This window comes from Mobula birostris, chromosome 23 (assembly GCF_030028105.1).
Source record: "Mobula birostris isolate sMobBir1 chromosome 23, sMobBir1.hap1, whole genome shotgun sequence".
NCBI classification, from domain to species: Eukaryota; Metazoa; Chordata; class Chondrichthyes; order Myliobatiformes; family Myliobatidae; genus Mobula; species Mobula birostris.
The window spans coordinates 258,228-286,102 of NC_092392.1; the positions used below are offsets into that span (position 1 = coordinate 258,228).

General features: G+C 43.9%; 1 protein-coding gene across 11 annotated transcripts in view; it reads left to right on the forward strand.

Moving 5' to 3' along the window:
• Positions 1-612: 612 nt before the first annotated feature.
• The window catches only part of fbxo18 (F-box DNA helicase 1), a 148,673-nt gene continuing 121,410 nt past the window's right edge, over positions 613-27,875 (forward strand). For all 11 annotated transcript variants that reach the window (XR_011882983.1, XR_011882984.1, XM_072241784.1 and 8 more), the window contains exons 1-5: positions 613-767; positions 3,044-3,099; positions 15,319-15,992; positions 17,578-17,708; positions 21,537-21,672. Coding sequence is in view for 9 of the 11 variants with exons in the window: in XM_072241784.1 (XP_072097885.1) it covers positions 3,090-3,099; positions 15,319-15,992; positions 17,578-17,708; positions 21,537-21,672 (951 nt within the window). In the remaining 2 variants the exon portion in view is untranslated. The remainder of the gene's footprint in view (positions 768-3,043; positions 3,100-15,318; positions 15,993-17,577; positions 17,709-21,536; positions 21,673-27,875) is intronic.

A 27,875-nucleotide genomic window follows, 5' to 3' on the forward strand; every position in this document is an offset into this window, starting at 1 on the left:
ATATTGGGGCGGGGGAGGGGAGTGAAATATCCAAGCTCTGCTATTTAAAAGCCAGCCGAATAGAAGAAAAAGTCCAACAGCTATTTCAAGTCATAAACCCAAGAGGTTCTGCAGATCAACACACACCAAATTCTGGTGGAACTCAGCAGGTCAGGCAGCATCGATGAAAATGAATAAACAGTCGATATTTCAGACCCAGATAAAGAGTTAATGGCTGCAAGGATTCCCTCGGACCGTACGCCAATGTTGCTGGGGATTCTCTCGGAGTTTATTTTGTTGGCAGGTCATTAGGAGTGTATCAATATTTCAGAGGGATCCTAGCCAGTGTCCGCGGGTCCCCTCAAAGGGCAAAGTCCTTTTGGAAGGGACTCCCTGGAGGTGCGTCATTGATTGGGGAATACCTTGAAATGTATCTGTTTCCACGGGCCCTGTAGACAGACGCTTGAAACTTACGTCAATGGTAAGTTAAATATGGTTTAAAGAAATGCGCGAGTTGTCCCAGACTGAGAAAGATCCCGCCTCTTTCCTCCGCCTGATTGGTAAATCGCGGCCAATGGGCCTTCTGAATGGTGAGCTGGTTCCGTCAATCAGAGCTTTGCTTCCGTCACTGAGATTCGAGCGAGCCGCAGGAAAATGGAAGCTGCGAGCTGTTGTGTGTTGAGGGACAGTTAAACTGGCCGGACCTGAGAAAGTGACAATGCAACCGTCTGAAACATGTTTCAGGAGAAAGATTGGGGTGGTCTGGGTGGAGTTTAGCCCTGTGCGTTGTAAGTATAGAATGTTTTTATAGTCGGGTGATTCGTCAGTAGCAGATTGTCTTACCTTCGTGTCCTGGCGTGTTGATGTGAACAAACCCCGGGCAATGATATTGTCCTGTAGAGTCGGAACATTGAGGCAAAACGGAGGGGACGTTCAAGTTCCAATTCTAACCTAAGGGCTTTAATCTAAAACGTTTCATTTGCTACACATACTCTGCTGTGTGTTTCCAGCATTTAAAACATATTTTGATGTTCTACATTGTTTTGAGAGCAAAGTAAGGAAATTGTCGACCCGTGTGTCCATAAAGTAATATTGGTATTGACTGGTGCAGTTGGGACATACCCCTAGAATTCCATGTTAAGGAATTGAATCAGATTACCTGGCACATTATGTCAGAAGGGTGAAGCCAGAGTCCTGATGAAGGGCCTTTGGGGCTAAACGTCAACTTTTCATTTCCCTTTACAGATGCTGCCTGACTTGCTGAGTTCCTGCGGCTGTGTGTGTGTGTGTGTTGCCAATGAATAGCATCCCACTTCACCTCTCTTTGATGGAAAAATACAATCCTACCCATATTGGTCAAAAAGAAGTCACCCAGGCTAATTGCATCTTCAGCATTTGGTGTGCCACCTCACCCATCTGGACTCTTTACTGATGCATTTAGGCATCGTTGAAATATAATGAAAGTTTCAGGAAATGTGTTCCAGACCCCCTAATGTCCTCTGGGTGGAAGATATTCCTTATTTCTCTCATTTTTTTTCAGATACCTTACTACTATGCCCCTCTTTTTCTTGACCACTTTACTGACTGAAATCAGGCCTTCCTATTTACTCTAGGCTTCTTGTAATTTTATACACTACAAATAAGTGCACTTTTAGCTTCCAAATAACTGGATCCAGACTTGGTGCCAGTGGCAGCCACGTAACTCTCCCCTGCAGCCCATTCAGAGCAACTTCTCATTCCTGCAGAATGATTGCTGGACTGCACACAGTCCCCAGCAGTGACCTAACTAGTGTGTACCTAGATCTAGTATCACCCCCTTCCCCCCCACTGGATATTTACAAAACCATTCATTTTTCACTGCCACAATTTAGGACTGAGTTTCACATGATCACAAGACAAAGGAGCAGAAGTAGGCCATTCGGCCCATTGAGTCTGCTCCACCACTCCACTATGAGCTAAACTACTCTCCCATCTAGTTCCAATTTCCGGCTTTTTCCCCATATCCCTTGATACCCTGACTAAATAGATACCTATCAATCTCCTTCTTAAACACCCTCAATGATCGGGCCTCTCTCCCGAGTTTGCCATTCTCCCTGGGATCCCCTCTCCCCGATGTTCCTCCATCAGCACTGTTCTTGATTCCCTCCTCCCTCATGTTTATTGATAAACTCTGACTTGGTCTCTCCCTGTGGAAGGCGTCCATGCACTCGCTACTTCTGAATTCCCGACTTAACATCTTGGTGGCTTAATATCTAGTTGGGTCATAAACATTGCTCATATCTGGCTTATTGAAACACAGATTTTAAAAAACTGCACAATTCTTATTCTCTGAATTTCTTTCTCCACTGCCTTTTATCATATGTGTAAATCAGAATTTCTTAGATCAAACAAATTGCCTTTGTTCTGACCAATGCTACCTGAAACGTTCACTCTGTTTCTCTTTCCATGGATGCTGCCCAGTCTGCTGAGTATCCCTATTCACCATTTTCTTTTTGTGACTATTTTATACATTTGGTTTTGACTTTACTGGAAAGAGAAAGCCTTGCATTGCATTATATCAGCCCTGATGAATGCTCTTGGCCTGAAACATCGATTATTTATTCCCTCTCCGTGGATGCTGCCTGACCTGCTGAGTCCCTCTAGCATTTTGTGTGCGTTGCTAAACCTTGCAAAGCTCTGTGGGGAGCAGAGAAATGCAGCTAGTTGGTTTGGTCTTCCAAAAGTGTGATGGACCAAATGGTCTCCTGTGCTGTAAGATTTTGTTTGCAGCCCTCTTACTTGTCGTTGCTGGAATCCCCACGGTTATACTGCCCAATGTGGGAAGTATTTCTTGAAAAGGTGATACAGGCAGAAACTTTCATTACAATAACTGAATATGTCAGTGAAAGGTCCTGACTGGTGGGGTGTCACACCGCTCTTCCTGGAGAAAATCATTGCCTCTGTACTGCTGCTTGCCTGTGGCCAGCCAGATGATCTAGATTTGTATCGTAGCAGAATTTGTCTGATCAATCACTTGCGTAATTGTGCCACTGTGGGATTAACAAGTTTTTTCTTAACTTCGCAGTTTATTTACCCTGAAGCACTGGAAGAACATTTGGATTTTCAGTGAGATGACCCAGTGTGAGTTTGATAGTTTTCTTGAATTAATGTTTATTTTGCTTAATAAATCCAATCTGCTTTTGAATCTGCTTTTCTTAAAATTTAGGAAAAGTAAAGACAAAAGTAATGAAGTCTGAATTTTAAAATTCCCATCTTTGATCTGAGTAAAATAGATTCCAAAATTTTTATTTTATTTCAAAGTCTCATATAGAATAAAGCAAAATATACTCTTTAATCAAAACACAATGAACTGGCAAAGGCTGTTTTTACCACGATAACCTTCTCTACAATGCCAGTACCACTTCTGTCCTATTCATCCATAGTTTGCTTTGAATATTACATTTTGGGTTAAAATGTGAGATGTCCTTCTGAATTATCTACCTCTCTTTCCATGTGTTGAAATCTGCTTATTCTGTAAATTTGGTGGCTAGTTCATTGACACCCTTGCATTTTTCATTGTTTTGGTGTGGGTTAAAGCTACATTGAAGAAAAGCAAATGAAGGTCTCAACTCAAAACGTTGATTGTTCATTTCTTTCCATGCATGCTGCCTGACCTTGTCAGTTTCTCCAGCATTTTGTGTGTTACTCTGGCATTCCAGTGTCTGCAGAATCTCTTGTATTGAAGAAAAATAGCGAGTTCAAGGCATAATTCCTCCTTCAGCCAATGTTTATATATCTCAGTACTTGGCTGCCACATTTATTGTTGTGATTTAATATTGTAGGTGAAGTACTATCAGATAATTTTGATTAAAAATCAAACTGTGCATGTCCACACTTTTCAAATCAGAATCAGGTTTATTATCACCATCCTGTATGACGTGAAGTTTGCTGTTTTGCAGTACAGTGCATCGATGCAAAATTAATACAAATGACAAAATAAATAGTACAATAAAAAAGGAATTACGAGGCCTCTGCTCTGCTTAGTTTTACAGCCAATGATGATTCAGCCACAGTAATTAAACGACTTTATGTACATTGAGGTGCTTCTGAAGTGTAGATTGTTGTTGTTCTTTTCCACACCTTGTGGCAACCTTGCCGTTTCTTTAGCGTTTTTGTCTTTTTTTGAGGTTGGGTTGCTGGCTCGATGCTCAACCCAACACGGATGGAAAGTGTGCAAGGAGTTGGCTGGTTTCGAACCCGGGACTACTCACCTCAAAGGTGTGGATGCCACGACACCACCGGCCAGCTTGGAGTGTAGATCAAAAGTCAAAGTCTGTCCTGAGCCTTTGTGGCCCATCAGGCGAGTGCTTATGCCGGTTTCTGTGGTGTGAAGCGACTGAGAGTACGAGACTCCCCCCCCCCCCCCCGGATAGGACGCCAGTCTATCGCGAGGTTAACCCCCCACATTTGCTGGTACCCATTTTCAGCTGAGTGGACTGGAGCAGTGTGTGGTTAAGTGCCTTGCTCAAAGACACAACACGCTGCTTCGGCTGAGGCTTGAACCCACGACCTTCAGATCGTGAGCCAGCGCCTAACCACTTGGCCACGCGCCACACTTGGAGTGTAGATACCATTTTGATATTGGAAGCATGGTAGCCAATTTACCCTGCAAACTTGAATCAAGGGCAGAATGGAAAAAAAAATTAGGTTTTTTTTCAATACTTTATTTCCAAAATTTTCAAAAATAAACAATGAAATCAACAAGAACATACCAGCTCAGACATGTATAAAAATGAAATAAGCCAAAAAAAGAAAGAGCCATAACATTAGAGGGATGCCTATTGTACAAAATACTCAAAAATACTAAATATTAAATCTCAAATGAGGGCCGTGAGAAATCAGCTGGGGGGAAATTGCTCATCCGCTCCCGGACTCGTCCAGGTCGGCAAGAAATGGATCCCAGAGAGCCGAAAATTTTTAATTGAATTGGTTCTCAAGAACCTAAGTTTCTCCATCTGTATGACTGGGATCATATCAGCCATCCATCTGCGAAAGGAAGGGGGAGAAGGTGATTTCCATTCCCTCAAGATAAGTCTTTGGGCAACAATCATCCCCAGCATCAGAGACTGTTGTATGGCTGCAGGGAAACAAATAGCAGATTGCGAGCAGCCAAATATAGCGAGGCCAGCTTCCAAGGGGAAAGATCTTTTATTGGCCTTTGAGTACCAGTCGAATATTTTGGACCAAAATCCAGTCAGTAATGGGCAAAACCAAAAGATGTGTGACAACGTGGCCTCCATCCCTTGGCATCTGTCACACATTGGTGAGACAGAAGGGTAAATCCTGTGCAATCTAAGTTTAGAGTAATGGAGACGGTGGACAAACTTAAACTGGATCAGTTGGTGCCTGCTGTTCACAGAGCAAGCCTGTATCACAGACAAACACTTGTCCCAGGCAGCTTCAGATAATTCAATGCCCAACTCCTCTCTCCAGGCGCCTCTAATCTTCACAGTAAACGCTACAGTGCAATTATCAAACAAACATACAAACTTAGAAACGAGATGCCTGGAGTCAGGAGGGTTCTTTAAAATATCAAAAAACATGTGTAACGTTCCGTTATTTTGGCTCGTGTATGTCTAGGGGAAATCCCGCCCAGCACCTGCTTCAGCAGTCCCCTCAGGGTCAATCGTCGCCCGAATCAATCACAAACATCAATCATCAGCCAGCACACCCAGTAAATTTTAACACATACACTTTATAGATATTACTAATTCTAGGGCATTAATATACATGTGATACAGAGAGGAAAGTAATGAAAAAAAAAGGCGCCAACACTTATTCAAAGTCCAAGTTCTTCGCGCGCTACCGTTGGAGCTCAAGTTCGACGTCAGACGACCACCCGAATTCCGTCGACCCACGGCTCGGGACCACCCGAAGTGATCGACCGGAGCCTCTCCGCACGTCCGCCGTCCTCCTCGTCTCTCCTCCCGACTCCCCGCCAAAACTCAGTCCACAGTCATATCATACAGCATGGCATCCGAAAACAAAACGATACATAACCACCCATTGGCTAATAGCACCCTCTTATCACCCTCTAAACCACAATAAACTGCTAGCGCAAACTCTCTGCAGCGTTAAAACACAACAAAGCCGCATTCCACAGATTAACATAACAAAAATCGCCATTTTAAATGTAACAAAAGAAAGACCCCGTACACTCTCCCCCCACCTAAAAAAAGTCATGCCCTCATGACGTTAACAGAATTCACTAGTACTCCTTGTAAAACACAAAACCCAACCCAGGTGCATAAAGCAGTGACATAACTTTGCAGGGCAGTAGAGATTACACCCTGCTCTCCCGGCGCTATATAAGTGAGTCTTTCCGGGGGATGCCTACTCCTCTGAGGCCTCAGGACTTCCTCTGTGGACTCTCCCTGTTCAGACACCCCAGGTGACCCCTCGAGCCGATCTGTCGGACCTTCCCCTTCACCGGGATCCCTCTGCCCCGGTGAGCCCTCTGGCTCGAGTTCTGCCTCCACCCTCTCCTCCCCCAATGCCGGCTGTAATACAGGCGGCTCTGCAACACCCTCCCTCGGTCCCCCTGACTCAGTGATGGAAGGGCCAAGAGTCTCTTCTCCTGGCACCGGGGAATCAGCGAACGGAAGCAGGTACCACACGTCCGAATCATCATCTTCCGATGACGTATCCCTTCTCGAGGTGGGGACCGGCCCCGTTTTCTTCGCAGCGGCCTCTTCCCGCGCCCCGCGCCCTCGCAGAGTCCTCGTACTAGGAGTAAACTCCCATTCGGACTCTAGGTCCATCTTCACCTCTCGACCCAGAGGCAACAGGTGGTTCCGATGGAGTACCTTGACAGGCCCCTGCCCGCCCTCAGGTCTCACCCGGTAAACCGGGAGATTCGGCATCTGACTCTCCACCACATATGGGGTGGCTGCCCAACGGTCCGCCAACTTGTGCTTACCCTGTAGTCCTAAATTCCGGATGAGGACTCGGTCTCCCGGCAATAGCTGGACGAACTTTACCTTCTGATCATACCTCCTTTTATTCCGCTGGTTCTGCTTGGTGGCTGCCGCCTCAGCCAACTCGTACGCCCTTTTCAACTCTCTCCTCATATCGGACACGTACTTCAGACATGGCTTCGAAAGTATTTCCCCCGCTTCAGTCCCAAAACACAGATCAATGGGCAACCTCGCTTCCCGTCCGAACATCAGATAGTAGGGCGAGTACCCCGTAGCATCATTGCGAGTACAATTGTAACAATGAACCAAATGGGCGATGTGCTGACTCCACTTACTCTTCCGTCCAATCTCCAAGGTGCCGAGCATGTCCAGCAGGGTCCGGTTAAACCTCTCGGGCTGAGGATCACCCTGAGGGTGATAGGGGGTGGTTCTGGACTTTTCAACCCCAAGCATATCCAGCAATTCATGGATAAGCCTGCTCTCGAAGTCCCGTCCCTGATCACTGTGGATCCGCCGGGGAAGGCCATAATGAACAAAGTACTTCTCCCATAACACCTTCGCCACTGTAGTCGCTTTCTGATCCTTAGTAGGAAAAGCCTGCGCATATCTAGTGTAGTGATCCGTGAGGACCAAAACATTCGCGGTATTGCTGGTGTCCGGCTCAATAGACAGGAAATCCATACACACCAGGTCCATGGGTCCTGCACTCTGCAAGTGGGATAACGGAGCCGCCTGCGCAGGCAAGGTCTTCCTCCTGACGCAACGGCTACAGGTCTTACAGTATTCTTCCACCTCCCCCCTCATCCGGGGCCAGTAAAACCGGTCCTTGACTAATCCATAGGTCTTCTCTACCCCTAAGTGCCCGGAATCATCATGTAGAGCCTGAAGCACAGCCTTTCGATACTTCTCGGGCATGACCAGCTGCCAGCGCCGGGGGTGGTCCGGAGGCGAAGTGACTCGGTACAGGACGTGGTTCTTCAGCTTCAACCGGGGCCACTCCTTCAGTAGTAGAGGAACGGAGGCATGTTTCGCCTTCTCCACCTGCCCCATATCACCCTGGCTAACCGCGTACCAGATAGTGCCAAGGCTTGGGTCATCACGCTGAGCCGCCTGTACTTCCTGGTGACTCAACTCCGGCAGCTGCCGGTTCCTCAGAGCAGTCACATTACAGTAACCAGTGGGCAGCGCGTCACCGTCAGCCCCCAGTTGATCTACTGCCCGATCCGTTCCCATCTGTGCTCCTACTTCCCCGTCGCTCCCAACTTGACACATGGCCTTTACTCCCTGGGCAGGGACACTCTTCCACTCCTCGGCCGTGCCCGACTCGTCGTGCGCCCGACGAGACAGGGCATCTGCATCGATGTTCCGACTCCCCGGGCGGTACTTCAGGCTGAACTCATAGGCAGACAAGGCTGCTACCCACCGGTGCCCAGTAGCGTCCAGCTTCGCCGAAGTCAGGATATAAGTGAGGGGGTTGTTATCAGTTCTCACTTCAAACTGGGCCCCGTATAGGTAGTCACTCAACTTGTCTACCACCGCCCATTTCAATGCCAAGAACTCCAGCTTGTGAGTGGGATAGTTTCTCTCAGATGGCGACAAGCTCCGACTGACAAACGCCACTGGCCTCAATCCGTTTCCCTGTTCCTGGTACAGAACAGCCCCAAGACCCTCGTGACTGGCATCAGTGTGTAGAACATACGGCTTCCGGGGATCAGCAAAAGCCAACACTGGGGCCTGTGTCAGCGCCCTTTTTAGAGATTGGAACGCCTCCTCACATTGAGCATCCCACCTCACTCCAAAAGGCTCCCCCGGGTTCAAGTATCCTCCTACCTCCGACCCTCGGTCTCCCTTCCTCCTCCTCCCCCCCATAGGTGGATAGCCACACAACAGCTGGTTCAATGGATGACTCATTTTCGCATATCCTTTCACGAATCGCCGGTAATATCCGCAAAACCCCAAAAACGAGCGTAAGGCGCTCACCTTCTGAGGTCTCGGCCAGGTGGTGACTGCGGCTATCTTATCCGGATCGGTGGCCACTCCTCTAACAATTGGGATGTATCTTCAACCCAGGTCTCATAGTCATCCTCCCCTTCCGGGGTGGGCTTGGCTCCCGAGAAAATTCTCAGCTTCGGGCGGTGCACCTCAACCCTTCTCGCCAGGGAGATAATGGCAGCCGTTAACTCGGCAGTCTCCTCAAGCCCATGGGGGCGAGGCCTGGCCAAACCTTCCCACTCCGCACCTCTACCTCTTGCTACGGGCACCCGGCCGGGGGCCTCAACTAGCTCCTCCGGCACCTCCTCACTTGCGTCCTCGGGGAGGGTATGGAGACCCCACGGCCCCGCCTCCCCCTGGACATGGACTGTCGCTGGTAATTCTAAAGCCATGACGTCGGCACTCGCCCGCACCAACATCCAGCAAGCCTCCAGTTCTTTCCCACCCCTTCTAGCTACAAGTTCTACCTGCCCGATACCTTTAATCAAACTCAACCCTCGCACCAGTACCTCTGCCGGAATGCGATAATCGACCCCGCTTACCACACACGCATGATTCACCGGTACCTCCTCCATTTCACACCAACTTACAATCTTATCTCGCTCCATCTTCACACCACTTACCGCAACCACAAGTACAACTTTCCCGAAAAAAAATCCAAATCCCTGACGGTAGCCCCCACTTGTAACGTTCCGTTATTTTGGCTCGTGTATGTCTAGGGGAAATCCCGCCCAGCACCTGCTTCAGCAGTCCCCTCAGGGTCAATCGTCGCCCGAATCAATCACAAACATCAATCATCAGCCAGCACACCCAGTAAATTTTAACACATACACTTTATAGATATTACTAATTCTAGGGCATTAATATACATGTGATACAGAGAGGAAAGTAATGAAAAAAAAAGGCGCCAACACTTATTCAAAGTCCAAGTTCTTCGCGCGCTACCGTTGGAGCTCAAGTTCGACGTCAGACGACCACCCGAATTCCGTCGACCCACGGCTCGGGACCACCCGAAGTGATCGACCGGAGCCTCTCCGCACGTCCGCCGTCCTCCTCGTCTCTCCTCCCGACTCCCCGCCAAAACTCAGTCCACAGTCATATCATACAGCATGGCATCCGAAAACAAAACGATACATAACCACCCATTGGCTAATAGCACCCTCTTATCACCCTCTAAACCACAATAAACTGCTAGCGCAAACTCTCTGCAGCGTTAAAACACAACAAAGCCGCATTCCACAGATTAACATAACAAAAATCGCCATTTTAAATGTAACAAAAGAAAGACCCCGTACACATGTTTCCCTGGAAGGATTTCAAAATTACAAATCTTAGATTGAATGTAGTGTCTAATTTGTAAGTAATGAAAAAAGTGTGAATGAGGCAGCTCAAATTTCTCTTTCAGCAGACTAAATATTGCAAACCGTCCCTCTATGTACAGGTCTTCAGTAGAAACTAGACCCTTCTCCCTCCAAGCATGGTAGGTTTTCTCTGACCATGAGGGTAGAAAGGAGTGATTGAAACAGATTGGTGTTTATACAGAGGTCTCTGGTAAATCCAGAATGCTCCTAATCTGATTTAGAATTCTGATGGAATTTTTCAAAACAAAACTCAACCTTTTCGTAGCCCCAGGCTTCTTTAACTTAGAGGACAGCATGGCTGGCAAGGAGGAATTGACAATGGAGTTAGACTCCATACATAGCCACAAGGGAGCCCCAGGGGCTAGGTTATCTGGAGCCCCCTGTTGCCAAAACATTAAAGCCCTAGCATTGACAGCCCAATAATAGTGTCTAAATACAGGTAATCCCAGCCCTCCTTCAGACTTGGGCTTTTGTAAATGAATTTTCGAAATCCTGTGATTCTTATAATTCCAGATATAAGACAATATTATGGAGTCCAATTCTTTAAAGCAAGCTGATATAAGAAAAATGGGGAGATTTTGACAAAGATAGAGAAACCTAGGAAGAGAAAACATTTTAATTGAATTTATACAACCAATCATGGACAGAGGTAGGGGTTTCCAACTTTCAATATTCTGTTTAAGTTTTGAAATAAACTCTGCGAAGTTTAATTTAAATTTTAATTTAGGATCTTTGGCGATTGTCAAGCCAAGATAAGTAAAGTGATCTTTAACTACATTGAACGGGACACTTTCCAAAAAAACCCACGTGTAGTGGTTGGAGAGGGGCACAAAGTCACTTTTTGTCCAGTTGATTGAGTATCCCGATAGTCTGCCAAAAGAGGTGATTAAATCTAGAAGAAGAGGGACTGATTTCTGAGTTTTGTAAGTACAGTATCACATCGTCAGCATATAAACTAATAAGTGTTTCAATACTTCCCACTTTCAAACCCAGAATATTTGGGTGACTTCTTATTTTTAAGGCAAGGGCAAAAAGGGCCCTGCTGGACTGAATGGTGTAGGGGAAACCGAGTTGATTTGTCACCATTAGTTATAATAGAGCACATTGGGCTGGCGGATATCAGTTTTACCCGGGATCCAAATGACTCACCGAACCCAAACCTGTAAGGTGACTCAAACATGTAAGGCCACTCAATCTGGTCAAAAGCCTTCTGTGCATCAAGGGACAAAATTGCTGCCCCATTAGCTTTCCCATGATCAGCAATATATATATCCTGTCTGATCAGGATGATTGATAGATGACAAATACTTGTTTAGTCAGTTAGCCAGCATTTTTGTAATTACCTTTCTATCGACATTCTGGAGTGCAATGGGACTATAGCTGGCCGGGTCTGTTTCCTCTTTACCTTTCTTTAAAATGAGGGAAATGTTAGCCTTGTAAAATGTTCTAGACAAGGCTTTATCTCTCTTAGAGCAAGATATCATTCTGTGGAGAAGTGGGGCAAGGATATCACAGAATTTCTTATAAAATTCACAGCCAAATCCATCCGGTCCAGCAGCCTTGCCAGGAGGAAATGACTTAATGGCAGAAGTTATTTCTTCCAATGTGAAGTCAGAATCTAAGTCCTCCCGCAGTGTCTCTTATGGCCTGGGCACCCCTGAGCTGCCATGCCAGGAGCCCCTCGGGCTTGTCCCCCATTTCGAAATGCTTTTGTCTTAATTTTAATAGGAGGTTATTTATTTGACTACCCAAAATACAATTGTACTCATATTTAAGCTTCATTATTTTATTATAATCTTCAGAGGATTTCGAAGCCTGGTATGTCGCTTCGATGGTTGGGAGAGTATTCTCAATCTCTAATTATCGCCCTTCTCTCTCCCTGTTAGCAGCGGATTCATATGAAGTTATATACCCACGGATTACAACTTTTAATGTCCCCCAGAGTGTGGAATCTGACACCTCGCCGTTATCGTTAATTTCTATAAAATCTTTTAATCTGGTGGTGATATATTCTATAAATTTCTTACCGGCGAGTAGGGAGGGGTTAAAATGCCAGGAATAGTCTCGTTTGGAAAGGGAGAGGTTTAGGGACATTGTCAAGGGGCTTTGGTCAGAAATTAATCTATTATGATATTTTGTATTGGTAACACGAGATATTAAATGAGAGTCAACCAAAAAATAGTTTATTCTGCTATAAGATTTGTGTACATGAGAATAATAAGAATAGTCCTTGTCAGTGGGATGTTAAACTCGCCAAATATCTACTAAATTCCTAGATCTAGTCAAATTATTTAGGACCTGCACTGACACGATACTGTATTTGAGGACGGGCGGGAGGACGATCTATCTAAATATGGATCCAGGTAGCAATTCAAGTCACCGCCGATTATTATATTTGAATTACTGGCATCCGGAATAAATCAAAAACTTCCCTAAAAAAATTTGGCTCATCTGTGTTTGGACCATAAGTATTAAGGAAAGTTAGCGGAAATGAATTAATGGTGCCAGAGATCATAATGAACCTACCGAGAGGATCTGTGGTCATGGAAGTTAGTTGAAATGGAATATTTTTCCTAAAGAGGATAGCCACACCACGGGCATGAGAAGTAAATGGTGACTGATAATCCTGCGATATTCAGCTAGATCTTAATCTGTGTTGCTCAGTTACTTCGATATGGGTTTCCTGTAGAAAAATCGCATCTGCATATAGAGATTTGAGATGTCTAAAAATTTTATCCCTCTTAACAACATGACCAAGGCCCTTAAAATTCCATGAGACTATTGTAATATCTTTACCCCCGCCCCCAGCTGCGTTCTACTGCAAGGCCTCTGCATATGAGAATAAAAAAGAGATTATTAGAGTTGAGCACAAACATAGTAAACAATGCAAAATAACTGGCAGCCTCATAAGAACACAACATACACAAACGAAAAGCATGTCTGAGCTATAAACAGGAACAACACACACTCTAACCTACCCCCCTTCGTGTCTCCCTAAACCAGACACATAGTTCCCCATTTCCATCCCAAAAGGAGCTGCTGGGCAGGTAATTAACATTACACAATTATCACAAACCCCCTCTCTAAGAAAATTTTAAACACAAATTATATAATACCATTAAACAGATGCTATTAGGGCTGGGGAGAGTTATCCAATGTCTGCACCTGAAGCTGAACATTCATGACACCAACTCAAATTTAACCCTTCTAATAACAAAAATATTTAGAACATTCTCTGCAATTAAATCCCAGTGCGGCATACAGCATTGCAAAACTACATATCAAGCAAGTCCCTCCCCTTATCCCAACATAGAGACCGGCACAAATATGAGCTGAATAAACAGTGTCAATATATCTACCCCCTTTTGCGTGTGTTATTCCTTTCCAAGAATTGTGCTGCTTCTATTGGGTCGTCGTATACTTTAGGCGCTCTTCCATCTTGATGATAAGTATAGAGCCGAGCCGGATACCGCAGGGTGTGCTTGATTCGAACCATCATGCAGAGCTTGTAGTACATCCCGAAAGGCATGACGTTGAGTCATCTCCTCTTTAGTGTAGTCCGGGAAGATGAAGACCTTGTTTCCCTTGTACTCCATGGGTTGTGGTCTGCTGCGGTGCAGGATCAGCTCTTCCACTTGAAAGTGATGGATACGTGCCAAGATGGTGTGCGGTTTAGCGCCGGCAGCCGGCTTCGGCTGGAGAGAACGATACACGCGATAGACTTTAACCGGATACGGGAAATGCTCTTCCCTGAGCAACTTGGGAATCAGTCTGGAAACAGATTCAGTAGGTTTACTATCCTCCTTGCCCTCCTGTATCCCTACAATCTTAATATTATGTCTCCGGGAACGAGTCTCTAAGTCATGTATTTTAGCTTCAAGCTGGCTATTTTGTCTCATTAGCCCTGAATACTTAACTTAAAGCTCTTGCTTGTGTGCTTCAAGGTCACTGGTGGTTAGTTCTTGATTAGCCACACGGGCTTGTAAGTCAGCCTGGGAGGCCACAAGTGCCTCAAACTTGGTCTCAAAAAACATCGAAAGCAGTCGTTAATGCCGCACAGAACTGACTCAGAAATCTCCTGACCTAATTCCTTGCACATGGCGTAAGTTTTATCTGGCGGGATCTCAGACACGGAGAAGTTCTTTACCGACCTGTTGTTAGCACTAACTTCAGTAGTTTGGCAGTCGGCAGTCTTGGCTTTATTTGCCTTCGGTATTGTCAAATTTTTCCAGACACTTAGTTTAGACATACACTGTTGGCCTATGGATAAATAAAACACTGTATAATAGTAATTTTGTCAAGGCCTCAGAGAGGAGCACTGACCAAACACGCCTAATCCATACACATGCGCACTGGCGCCCCTCAAGTTATTGGTTTTGATGAGGGGTAATTTTTTTTTCCACAGGTCTCTTGAAATAAGGCCACTTTTGTTTTTAGTTTGAGTGACAGGTCTTGGTTTACAATTCCATTTGAAAGTTGGCACCTCAGTCAGTACAACAGACCGGCGGTGTCAGCTTAGATTTATCTACATAGTTTTCTGGTTATGAGAATTCAATATGTAGCCTACCACAAAAACCTCAACAGCTGAGCCACACTACCAGTAAGGCAATACAGTTGTCGCTTGATTTACAAAAGGGATGAGTTTTGTTAAGTGAAATTTCATAGATAGTAAAGGCTGGGTGAAACTTGTCATGCTTTTTTCTGCAGCTGTATTCCTTTGGATAGAAACTGGTGCATTGCTTTGCAAAGCCAAGACAGTCAAAGGCTTGTGTTAATAAAATTAATGGAAATTAAGGAATCACAAACAAGAGAAAATCTGCAGATGCTGGAAATCCAAGCAACACACATGAAATGCTAGAGGAACTCAGCAGGCCAGGCAGCATCTATGGAAAAATGTACAGTTGACATTTCGGGCCGAGACCCTTCAGCAGGACTGAAGAAAAAAGCTGAGGAGTAGGTTAAGTAGAAATTAAAGAATACCCGCATCAAAAGTTTTTCAATCTATTGATCTTTTTTTTCCTTCTGTGCAGGTAGACGAGGCAAGCGCAAACATCTTGCTTCCTCAGATTGCCTGTCTCTGAGCAACAGCCGTGTGGGTGCATTCTCACTGACACAGCCATTCTGTTATATGGGCACAGGCAGAGGTTTACATAGGGGTCTATACCCAAGGAGCAGGAAAACAGCAGGCCGGTTATGCCATCTCCAAAGGCAGCAGGCGGATGACATGCACAGGCCCTCTGAAGATGCGACCAGCGGCAAAGCCAGTGTCGGCCAGTCAAACTCTGAGCTCGATTTTGCTTTCGACCCCAAAGATTTCCTTTCCAGTGACGTGTCCATTGAAAATGATGTGTTGGTTCTGAATTCAAACTCCAGCAGAAAGCAACCCGTGCTGTCACCGGGATGTTCGAACAGCGATAGGAGTGGATTGGACCGCTCCACAAGGAGCCTGGAAAATGTCCCTGTCATCCTCCAGCAGAATAACATGAGAGCTGGAGTCACTGGTGCTGAGCCAGAGGTTGAACCTCTCCCTGATTCCTACTTTGGATTGTTGGGATGCACAGGCTCCCAGGCACAGCCTTCCGGACACATCTCCCAGCTCCCAGACGAAATTCTCAGGGCTATATTCTGTCACCTGCCAGCGGTGGACTTGTATAGCTTCAGACTGGTCTGTCAGCAATGGCGACGTGTTCTCAGTGACCCAATGGTAAATGCTGGTTTCTTCTGATATCACTTAGTATGCATTGTGCTGTCCTATACACCCCTCCCACCTCCTGCAGGCATTGACTTCTGGAACAGGAAGACAAGTGGTTTCTTCCTAAGGCAGGCACTAATTCATCAGCTGAGGGACTGAAAGAGTGGATAACCATTTGCCACACAGCTTTTGTAACCTGGATTCCATCCTGATCTCCCGTGGTGTCTGTGTGGATTTTGCAGATTATCCCCATGACGATGTAGGTTTCTCCCATCTCCTCCAGGTTCCGCCTCTGTCCAAAAGACGTGGTGTAGTTTGTTACTGTAAATTGCCCATGGTGTGCAGATGAGTGGTGGAATCGGGGAAGTATTGATGGGAACGTGGTGAGTTTAGGTCAAAGGGAAAATGGGTGGGGATTGATAAGTGAAATTGGACGATGGGCCAAAATGCTTTCCTTTCATGCATGCCATAAACACAAGGGGTTCTACAGATGCTGGAAATCCAGAGCAACATACAGGTACCTGGGGGTGCAACTGGATGACAGACTTGACTGGAGCACCAACACAGTGGCTGTGTACAAGAAGGGCCAGAGTCACCTCTACTTCCTGAGCAGACTGAGGTCCTTTGGAGTATACAGGCCTCTCCTTCACATGTTCTACCAGTTTGTTGTCGCCAATACAATCTTCTATGCCATGGTGTGTTGGGGCAATGACTTTAAACCGGGTGATGCCAACAGGCTCAATAAACTGATTAGAATGGCTGGCTCTGTTATAGGAGTCAAAGTGGACACACTGGAGGCTGTGGTAGACAAAGGACCCTACAGAAAATCCTGACAGTTCTGGACAATGTTTCTCATCCTCTGCATGCCTCCTTGGCTGAACAGAGAAGCACTTTTAGTAATAGACTAAGACGACTGTGCTGCTCCAAAGAGTGCTATATGAGGTCATTCTTACCCTCGGCCATTAGGCTCTATAATGAGTCAACCTATAGCCGAGGAAGTGACGATCCCCTCCTGTTAGAACGTGGTAACTTATATTTTATTATTTCTACTTCTCTTCTAATATTTATATCTGTGCACTTATAATGCTACTGTCACACTGTAATTTCCTTTGGGATCAATAAAGTATCTATTTATTTACTTTGTTCATCATTTTTGTAAAGGAAGAGGAAAGAAGCCAGAATAAGAAGGTGGGGGAGGGGAAGGAGTACAAGCTGGCAGGTGATTGGTGAAACCAGGTGAAGGGGATGCTGGGTGGGGGAGGGGGATGAAGTGAGAAGCTGAAAGGTGATAGGTGGAGAAGGTAAAGGACTGAAGAAGAAGGAACCTGATAGGAGAGGAGAGTGGACCCTAGGAGGAGGGGTAGCAGATGGTTTTCATTTTTATTCGAGAGATCATGCATCTGTGGGATTTTGCTTGTCAGTGCTGGAGATGTGAAATGCACAGGGTGACTGATTATTCAAATCCAACGACATTTGTTCTGAGTCTGGGAAGGCTGCCATGTTGCCATTGATGCAACAAAAGTTTCTTTGATTTTTCAGTCAGCATGGAACCAATTCTGTATGCAATGTTTTGGTTGTCTTTATCTTGGTTTTGTAGTTTGTGCCATGGAAGAGACTGTACTATCGATACAGGAAGGGCGAAAGAAGTGCCATGATGGAAGTTGACAGGATTCTGAAAGAAAACAAAATCACAAAGGGTGACAAACAGGGCATGATAAATCTTGTAAGGTGAGTGATAGGTGTCACAATGATTGAACATGCTAACTATAATTACTGTGTAACTTAATTGGACAGAATTGAGAGAACAAGTGAGCATGGAGCTTTTCTCTTTGGCATGAAAGAGGATGAGAGGTATTTGATAGAGACGTACAAGATGAGAATGGATGTAGATAGAGTGGACAGCCAGAGACCTTTTTCTGCAGGACAGAAATGGCTAGTACAAGGGTGCATCATTTTAAGGTGATTGGAGGAAAGTATGAGGGGGGGGAATGTCAGAACATATAGACCATAGAACACTACAGCACATTACAGGCCCTTCGGTCCACAATGTTGTGCCGACCCTCAAACTCTGCCTCCCATATAACCCCGCCCACATTAAATTCCTCCGTATACCTGTCTAGTAGTCTCTTAAACTTCACGAGTGTATCTGCCTCCACCACTGACTCAGGCAGTGCATTCCACGCACCAACAACTCTCTGAGTAAAAAACCTTCCTCTAATATCCCCCTTGAACTTCCACCCCTTACCTTAAAGCCATGTCCTCTTATATTGAGCAGTGGTGCCCTGGGGAAGAGGCGCTGGCTATCCACTCTATCTATTCCTCTTATTATCTTGTACACCTCTATCATGTCTCCTCTCATCCTCCTCCTCTCCAAAGAGTAAAGCCCTAACTCCCTTAATCTCTGATCATAATGCATACTCTCTAAAACAGGCAGCATCTTGGTAAATCTCCTCTGTACCCTTTTCAATGCTTCCACATCCTTCCTATAGTGAGGTGACCAGAACTGGACACAGTACTCCAAGTGTGGCCTAACCAGAGTTTTATAGAGCTGCATCATTACATCGCGACTCTTAAACTCTATCCCTCGACTTATGAAAGCTAACACCCCATAAGCTTTCTTGACTACCCTATCCACCTGTGAGGCAACTTTCAGGGATCTGTGGACATGTACCCCCAGATCCCTCTGCTCCTCCACACTACCAAGTATCCTGCCATTTACTTTGTACTCTGCCTTGGAGTTTGTCCTTCCAAAGTGTACTACCTCACACTTCGCCGGGTTAACTCCATCTGCCACTTCTGCATGCTATCAGTGTCTCTCTGCAATCTTCGACAATCCTCTACACTATCTACAACACCATTAACCTTTGTGTCATCTGTAAACTTGCCAAACCACCCTTCTACCCCCACATCCAGGTCGTTAATAAAAATCACGAAAAGTAGAGGTCCCAGAACAGATCCTTGTGGGACACCGCTAGTCACAATCTTCCAATCTGAATGTACTCCCTCCACCATGACCCTCTGCCTTCTGCAGGCAAGCCAATTCTGAATCCACTGGCCAAACCTCCCTGGATCCCATGCCTTCTGACTTTCTGAATAAGCCTACCATGTGGAACCTTGTCAAATGCCTTACTAAAATCCATGTAGATCACATCCACTGTGCTACCCTCATCTATATGTCTGGTCACTTCCTCAAAGAACTCTATCAGGCTTGTTAGACATGATCTGCCCTTCACAAAGCCATGCTGACTGTCCCTGATCAGACCATGATTCTCTAAATGCCCATAGATCTTATCTCTAAGAATCTTTTCCAACAGCTTTCCCACCACAGACATAAGGCTCACTGGTCTATAATTACCCAGACTATCCCTACTACCTTTTTTGAACAAGGGGACAACATTCACCTCCCTCCAATCCTCCGGTACCATTCCCGTGGACAACGAGGACATGAAGATCCTAGCCAGAGGCTCAGCAATCTTCCCTCACCTCATGGAGCAGCCTGGGGAATATTCCGTCAGGCCCCGGGGACTTATCCGTCCTAATGTATTTTAACAGCTCCAACACCTCCTCTCCCTTAATATCAACATGCTCCAGAACAACAATCTCACTCATATTGTCCTCACCATCATCAAGTTCCCTCTCATTGGTGAATACCGAAGAGAAGTATTCATTGAGGACCTCGCTCACTTCCACAGCCTCCAGGCACAACTTCCCACCTTTATCTCTAATCGGTCCTACCTTCACTCCTGTCATCCTTTTGTTCTTCACATAATTGAAGAATGCCTTGGGGTTTTCCTTTACTACTCGCCAAGGTCTTCTCATGCCCCCTTCTTGCTCTTCTCAGCCCCTTCTTAAGCTCCTTTCTTGCTTCCCTATATTCCTCAATAGACCCATCTGATCCTTGTTTCCTAAACCTCATGTATGCTGCCTTCTTCCACCTGACTAGATTTTCCACCTCACTTGTCACCCATGGTTCCTTCACCCTACCATTCTTTATCTTCCTTACCGGGACAAATTTATCCCTAACATCCTGCAAGAGAACTCTAAACAGCGACCACATGTCCATAGTACATTTCCCTGCAAAAACATCATCCCAATTCACACCCGCAAGTTCTAGCCTTATAGCCTCGTAATTTGCCCTTCCCCAATTAAAAATTTTCCTGTCCTCTCTGATTCTATCCTTTTCCATGATAATGCTAAAGGCCAGGGAGCGGTGGTCACTGTCCCCCAGATGCTCACCCACTGAGAGATCTGTGACCTGACCCGGTTCAATACCTAGTACCAGATCTAGTATGGCATTCCCCCTGGTCGGCCTGTCCACATACTGTGACAGGAATCCATCCTGGACACACTTAACAAACTCTGCCCCACCTAAACCTTTGGAACTAGTCAGGTGCCAATCAATATTAGGGAAGTTAAAGTCACCCAATATAACAACCCTGTTATTTTTACACCTTTCTAAAATCTGCCTCCCAGTCTGCTCCTCTGTATCTCTGCTGCTACCAGGGGGCCTATAGAATACCCACAATAGAGTAACTGCTCCCTTCCTGTTCCTGACTTCCACCCATACTGACTCAAAAGAGGATCCTGCTACATTACCCACCCTTTCTGTAGCTGTAATAGTATCCCTGACCAGTAATGCCACCCCTACGCCCCTTTTCCCTCCCTCTCTATCCCTTTTAAAGCACTGAAATCCAGGATTATTGAGAATCCATTCCTGCCCTGGTGCCAGCCAAGTCTCTGTAATGGCTACTGCATCGTAATTCCATGTATGTACCCTAGCTCTCAGTTCATCACCTTTGTTCCTGATGCTTCTTGCATTGAGGTACACACATTTCAGCCCTTCTACCTTACTGTCTTTACACTGTTTATTCTGCTTCTCATTCCTCAAAGCCTCTCTATATGTTAGATCTGGCTTTACTCCATGCACTTCTTTCACTGCTCTATCGCTCCGGATCCCATTCCCCTTGCAAATTAGTTTAAATCCTCCCAAACCATGCTAGCAAACCTACCTGCAAGGATATTGCTCCCCCTCTGGTTCAGGTGCAACCCATCCAATCTGTACAGGTCCCACCTTCCCCAGAAGAGATCCCAATGATTCAGAGGTAAGTTTTTTTTTAAAAGACAGAAGACTGCTTTGAAAACTCTTCCAGTGGTGGTAGTAGAGGTAGATACATTCAGGACATTTAAGAAACTCTTGTGTAGGCATGTGGATTATAGAAAAATAGAGGGCTATGTACGAGGGAAGAGTTGGATTGATCTTAGATTAGGTTAGAAGATCGGTACATTGTCATGGGCTGAATGGCCTGGACTGTGCAGTACTGATCTGTGTTCTGTAGGTCCCCTGTAAGCAAAGAGGGCATTAGTAAACAGTGGGTTGCTTGCCTGTCAGCTTTTGTGAAAGCATCAACTTGGCACCTCTTGCAGTCAGGTACCTGGGGTCCTCTATGACCCTTAGAGACATCCCAAATGTACTTGAAGAGCAATGATACATTATGATTTTCAATCTCTTGTGCTTTGCCAACTCCCTGATGTTTCTGGATTTCTTTTTCTAATTAGGTATGTGGCATCTCTCCAGCATGCAAGAACTGTAAGCTCTGAAGCAGTCTTGGATTGTCTTAAGGACCACCCTGTCTTCAGTCAGTCCAAATTATGCATGAACCAGATCCTTCCAGATGTTTTCGGAGCAGCCAGGGTAGGTTTTCCATGGGGGCTTCCTCTCTTCTCGCACTTCCTTCTGTGCTCCCTTACCTGGAGCAAATAGAAATAAAATTCTCCTGCCTGGGACTGGAAGTCAGAGGCCTGATTCAGATCTGGGGACAGGGTGACACTCAGTCATGGTGGGTGAAAGGGAAATTCAACTGGGACATCATCGGGATGGGGAGTTGGGCTGATGAGAGGGTTGGAGGTTCAGGCCAAACTGCACAGAAGAGGATTTTGGCACTGAGCTCAGTGGTTGGGATAAGGGTTGGTTGCATTGTGCAGATCTCAGACAGTGTTTCCACTCCAGAGAAACTCAACGGTAATGAAATGTGCACAAAGAAAGATCAAGCCTGGTATACTGGTGTGCATTGTTCTCACATCCAAATGACAGGATTTCTGGGCCCTATGAAAAGTACCTCATCCAGGCAATACTGATTGACTCTTGCCACCCAGTCTGTCCGAGAGGCAATAAGCAAACCTGTGACTACTTCACAAACATTAGGAAATCCCCAAGCCCCTTGGCCATCAAAAAGAATTTCAAAGCTCATTACTGCATAGTTGAGGGTAACCAGAAAGGACGGACTAACCCAGAACATGAGAAAGCGAAGTAGCAGTAGGCCATTCGACCTTCGTAGGCCTCTTTCAAATTTCAGTGTGGCTGAACTTTTACCCCAGCACTACCCCCTTGTACTAACCCTCACAGTTGGGTAGTTTTATAATGGTTGCGAGTTTTATAGTGCCTCATCTACTAAAATATTATACCTACTGCTTGTTAGATGGTTAAAAACAAAATATAAAAATTTAGGCAGACACACCCAAACAGCCAGATTTAGACCGTTGCAGGTTAGCTAATGATACGTCATTATCTATAGTACATCATGGTTCATTTAGTATCAAAGCATTCTCTCCATCTCAGGTACTCAATTCCAAAGATTTGCTACACTTGTGATCTTTATCTTTCAATTTTTTTTATTGACTTAAAAGAATGAGGATAAATACAAACCAGAGGAGAGGTTATCTCAAATACATATTTCAATAATAGTACAAACAAAGAAAGGAATATACACTGTCAAAATCATAGATAGTATTAAGCTCATATAAAGAGAGGAAAGGTCCACTTCTCTTAACAGTTCATAGAAAAAAAAGACTCAAGATTTCCTGTTATTGAGAGAAAAAAACCCACTAAACTAACCTAAAACAAAAAAAAAGGGGGGGGTGGAGGGCGACTGAGCAGTCCATTTTGAGGATACAGTTTTTTAAAAAAAAGGGAAAATCCTTCTGGTCAAATCTAGAACTTCGCGGAGAAGAAAAAAAAACTGGAAAAGTAAAAAGAATTAGATCATATGAAAATATTGAATAAAAGGTCGCCAAGTTTGCTCAAATTTAAAAGATGTATCAAACGTCCAACTCCTTATTTTCTCCAAACTTAAACAAGACATAATGGAGGAGAGCCAAAAAAAAACTGGGTGGATTGGGATCCTTCCAGTACAATAGAATAGCTCTCCTGGCCAATAAAGTTGAGAAAGCTATCGTGCATTGAGCGGAAGCAGAAACATTTCCTGCTTCCGTTGGAATAGTCCCAAAGATTATTGTAAGTGAATTAGGTTGTAGGTCCAGACCTATGATTTTTGATAACTTTCTAAAAACATAGAACATTGAATAGTACAGCACAGTACAGGCCCTTCGGCCCACATTGTTGTGCTGACCCTCAAACCCTGCCTCCCATATAACCCCTCACCTTAAATTCCTCCATATACCTGTTAGTAGTCTCTTAAATTTCACTAGTGTATCTGCCTCCACCACTGACTCAGGCAGTGTATTCCACGCACCAGCCACTCTCTGAGTAAAAAACTTTCCTCTAATATGCCCCTTGAACTTCCCACCCCTTACCTTATCTTGTATTGAGCAGTGGTGCCCTGGAGAAGAGGCGCTGGCTGTCCACTGTATCTGTTCCTCTTATTATCTTGCACACCTCTATGATGTCTCCTTAATCTCTGATCATAATGCATACTCTCTATGTCGTTGGTACCAACATGTATCACGACTTCTGGTTGCTTTCCCTCTCGTACCAGGTTGTTGTGCACCCGGTCAGAGACATCCCGGACTCTGGCACCCGGGAGGTAACAAACCATGCGGGTGTCCTTCTCACATCCACAAAATCTCCTGTCTTTTCCCCTGACTATACATCTCTCCAAAAATTATTTAACTTTTGCAGGACCAAAACATATGAGTTAAAGTGGCCACCTCAGTGTTACATCTATCACAGGTAGGATTTATATTAGAAAAAATATGCATTAGTTTATCTTTTGACATATGTGCCCTGTGCACTACCTTGAACTGAATCAAGGAGTGACAGATGAATTATTAACTAAATGACAAATTTTATTCTATTGATTATCTGAAAGTGACTCTTGAAGTTCCGATTCCCAAGCACGTTTAACCGTATCATTAGAAATTATTTGTAAATTCAATAACCGTTTATATATGAGGCTATCAATCGATTTTGGAATGGTTTAAGTTGAAAGATAACATCTATCATATCTGGTAAATGAACAAATGGGTAATTCAGTAACAAATTGTGTAAAAAAAATTCCTAACTTGTAAATATCTAAAAAAAACTGTGCATTAGATAAATCATATTTGTCCACTAGCTGTGAAAAAGACATTAAACTATCCTCTAAAAACAAATCTAGAGAAATTTTTATTCCCTTAGTTTTCCATGTTAAAAAGACCTTATCTAAAATTGATGGTTTAAAAAAAAGTTAAAATGGATATTACTAGAAAGAGCAACACACATCAAAGTTGCTGGTGAATGCAGCAGACCAGGCAGCATCTCTAGCATCCCTGTTGCGTTCACCAGCAACTTTGATGTGTGTTGCTTGAATTTCCAGCATCTGCAGAATTCCTCGTGATTACTAGAAAGAGTGTGGGCACATGGCCAAGTGGTTAAGGCATTGGACTAGTGACCTGAAGGTCGTGAGTTTGAGCCCTAGCCGAGGCAGCGTATTGTGTCCTTGAGCAAGGCACTTAATCACACATTGCTCTGCGACGACACTGGTGCCTAGCTGTATGGGTTCTAATGCCCTGGTGTTGTGGAGAGGGGAGACTTGCAGCATGGGCAACTGCTGGTCTTCCATACAACCTTGCCCAGGCCTGTGCCCTGGAGAGTGAAGACTTTCCAGGTGCAGATCCATGGTTTCACAAGACTAATGGATGCCTTTAAAACTAGAAAGAACAAAGTTATTTAAGTCAAAAGATCTGTGAAACTGAAACCAAATTTTTAATGTATGTCTAACAATGGGACTAAGATCTTGTCTACCAATCTTAGAAAACAAAAAGGGAAGAGGAGCTCCCAGTAAAGAAGCAAAAGAGAACCCCTTTACCGAGTTCTCCTCAATGTCCAATCATGAAGAACAGTCCTGCATATCTTTACAGTCAATCCAGAAAAGTAATATAACGAATATTAATTGCCCAGTAATAGAATCTAAAGTTTGGTAAAGTCAAGCCACCATCTCTTTTTAATTTTTGCAGTAAAGGTTTACTCACTCTAGAGCTTTTATTATTCCAGATATATGATAAGATCATAGAATCTATTCTATCAAAAAACGTTTTCGGGGCAAAAGATGGAACAGTTTGAAACGTGTATAAAAATTTCGGTAAAATTGTCATTTTTATAGCACTTATTCGACCAATTAACGACATCGTCATAGGCGACCATTTGGAAAGCGTTTGTTGTATATATTCAATTAAAGGAAGAAAACTATATTTAGATAAATCTTTAAAATTTTTAGTAATTTTAATACCAAGATAGGTAAAATATTTTTAGCAATATTAAAAGGTATTTGATCATATTGATCCGAATAATTATTAATAGGAAATAATTCACTTTTATGTAAATTTAACATATCCAGAGAAAGTACTAAATTCAGTAATTATGGATAACATAGAAGGAATAGATTTCCTAGGGTCTGAAATGTAAACTAATAAATCACCTGCGTACAACGAAACCTTATGTACTTTATCCCCTCTCTTAATACCCTGAACAGAGTTGGAATCCCTAAGAGCGATAGCAAGTGGTTCTAAAGCCAAATTAAATAATAAAGGACTAAGAGGACAACCCTGACGGGTTCCTCTATATAGTCTAAAATAAGGAGATTTTTGATTGTTAGTTATAACCGCAGCCATCGGGGCTTGATAGATCAGTTTGATCCAGGAAATAAATCCCGGACCAAAAATAAATCTCTCCAAAACCTGAAATAAATAAGGCCATTCCACCCTACCAAAGGCTTTCTCTGCATCAAGAGAGACAATACATTCAGATTCTTTATCTGAGGGAGAATAAATAATATTTGACAATCTTCGAATATTAGAATGTAGATACCTATTTTTAATAAATCCAGTTTGATCATTTGAAATAACAGTAGGCAAAATATTTTCAAGCCTATTAGCCAGATTCTTAGAGAGAATTTTAAAGTCCACATTCAATAAGGAAATTGGTCTATAGGAGGCACATTCAGATAGATCTTTTCCTTTTTTAGGAATCAATGAGATTGATGCTTCATAAAAAGTTTTCAGGAGATTCCCAGAGGATATAGAATCAATGAAAGTTTGACATAGATGTGATGTAAGCATTTCAGTAAAAGTCTTATAAAATTTCACTGTATGTCCATCTGGTCCTAGAGCTTTCCCTAGTTGCATAGAGGATATAGCCCTAGCTATTTCCTCTTGTTTATTAGGCGCATCTGATGTGTTAATATCTTGAATAGAAATTTTTAGGTATATTTAATTTTTGCAAAAATCTATTCATAAAGGTAGTATTATCAGAAAATTCAGATTTATAAAGGTTAGAATAGAAATCCATAAATATCTTATTAATTTCATGAGGATCTAATGTTTCAGTTCTATCTGGTCTACATATTTTCAAAATCTATCTTCTGACCATACTTGCTTTCAACTGACCAGCCAGCAATTTACCTGATTTATCACCATGTATATAAAATTGACTTTTGGATCTTAAAAGTTGCTGCTCAATGGGGAAGGTCAAAAGCAGATCATGATGTGTTTGGAGTTCAACCCTTTCCTTATATAGATCTTCACTAGGTCTTACTGAATACGCTTTATATACCTCTTTAATTTTATTAGTAATTACTAAAAGTTCTGCTTTGGTTTTCCCTCTTAAACCTGCTGAATATGAAATTATCTGCCCCCAAAGAAAGGATTTCATCGTATCCCATATAACCAAATTTGACATACCTTCAGTTGTATTAAGTTCAAAAAATAAAGAAATTTGCTCCTTGATAAAACTAACAAAAGTTGGATCTTGTAACAATATGGGATTCAGTCTCAACTGAAATTTAAAAAAAACTTATAAATCATAAAAAATAAGTATGTCAAACCCAGAGCTATATTAATATTAAGGCAAGCAAGAAAAAGAAATCAACCAGGTCTTGTGTGGACATCCATAAAATGTGGAACAGACTTTCTTCAAGGCAACTATAGATATATACTAATTATTAACAAATAAAAAAATATTAAATCAGCCAAGTCCTGTACGGGCATCCATAAAATGTAGAGGCATCTATAAAAATCTCCCAGCTCGGGATTGCCTATTCAAGTTGCTTTCAACATAGACTTAAACCCCTTAATAAATTCCCAACCTTCATCTGGAGAGTTAATCTTTTGTGGCTGAGAGTCCATAAGACCATAAGACAAAGGAGCAGAAGTCTGCCATTCGGCCCATCGAGTCTGCTCCGCCATTTTATCATGAGCTGATCCATTCTCCCATTTAGTCCCACTCCTCTGCCTTCTCACCATAACCTTTGATGCCCTGGCTACTCAGATACCTATCAATCTCTGCCTTAAATACACCCAATGACTTGGCCTCCACTGCTGCCTGTGGCAACAAATTCCATAGATTCACCACCCTCTGACTAAAAAAAATTTCTTCGCATTTCTGTTCTGAATGGGCGCCCTTCAATCCTTAAGTCATGCCCTCTCGTACTAGACTCCCCCATCATGGGAAACAACTTTGCCACATCCACTCTGTCCATGCCTTTCAACATTCGAAATGTTTCTATGAGGTCTCCCCTCATTCTTCTAAACTCCAAGGAATACAGTCCAAGAGCAGACAAACATTCCTCATATGTTAACCCTCTCATTCCCAGAATCATTCTAGTGAATGTTCTCTGTACCCTC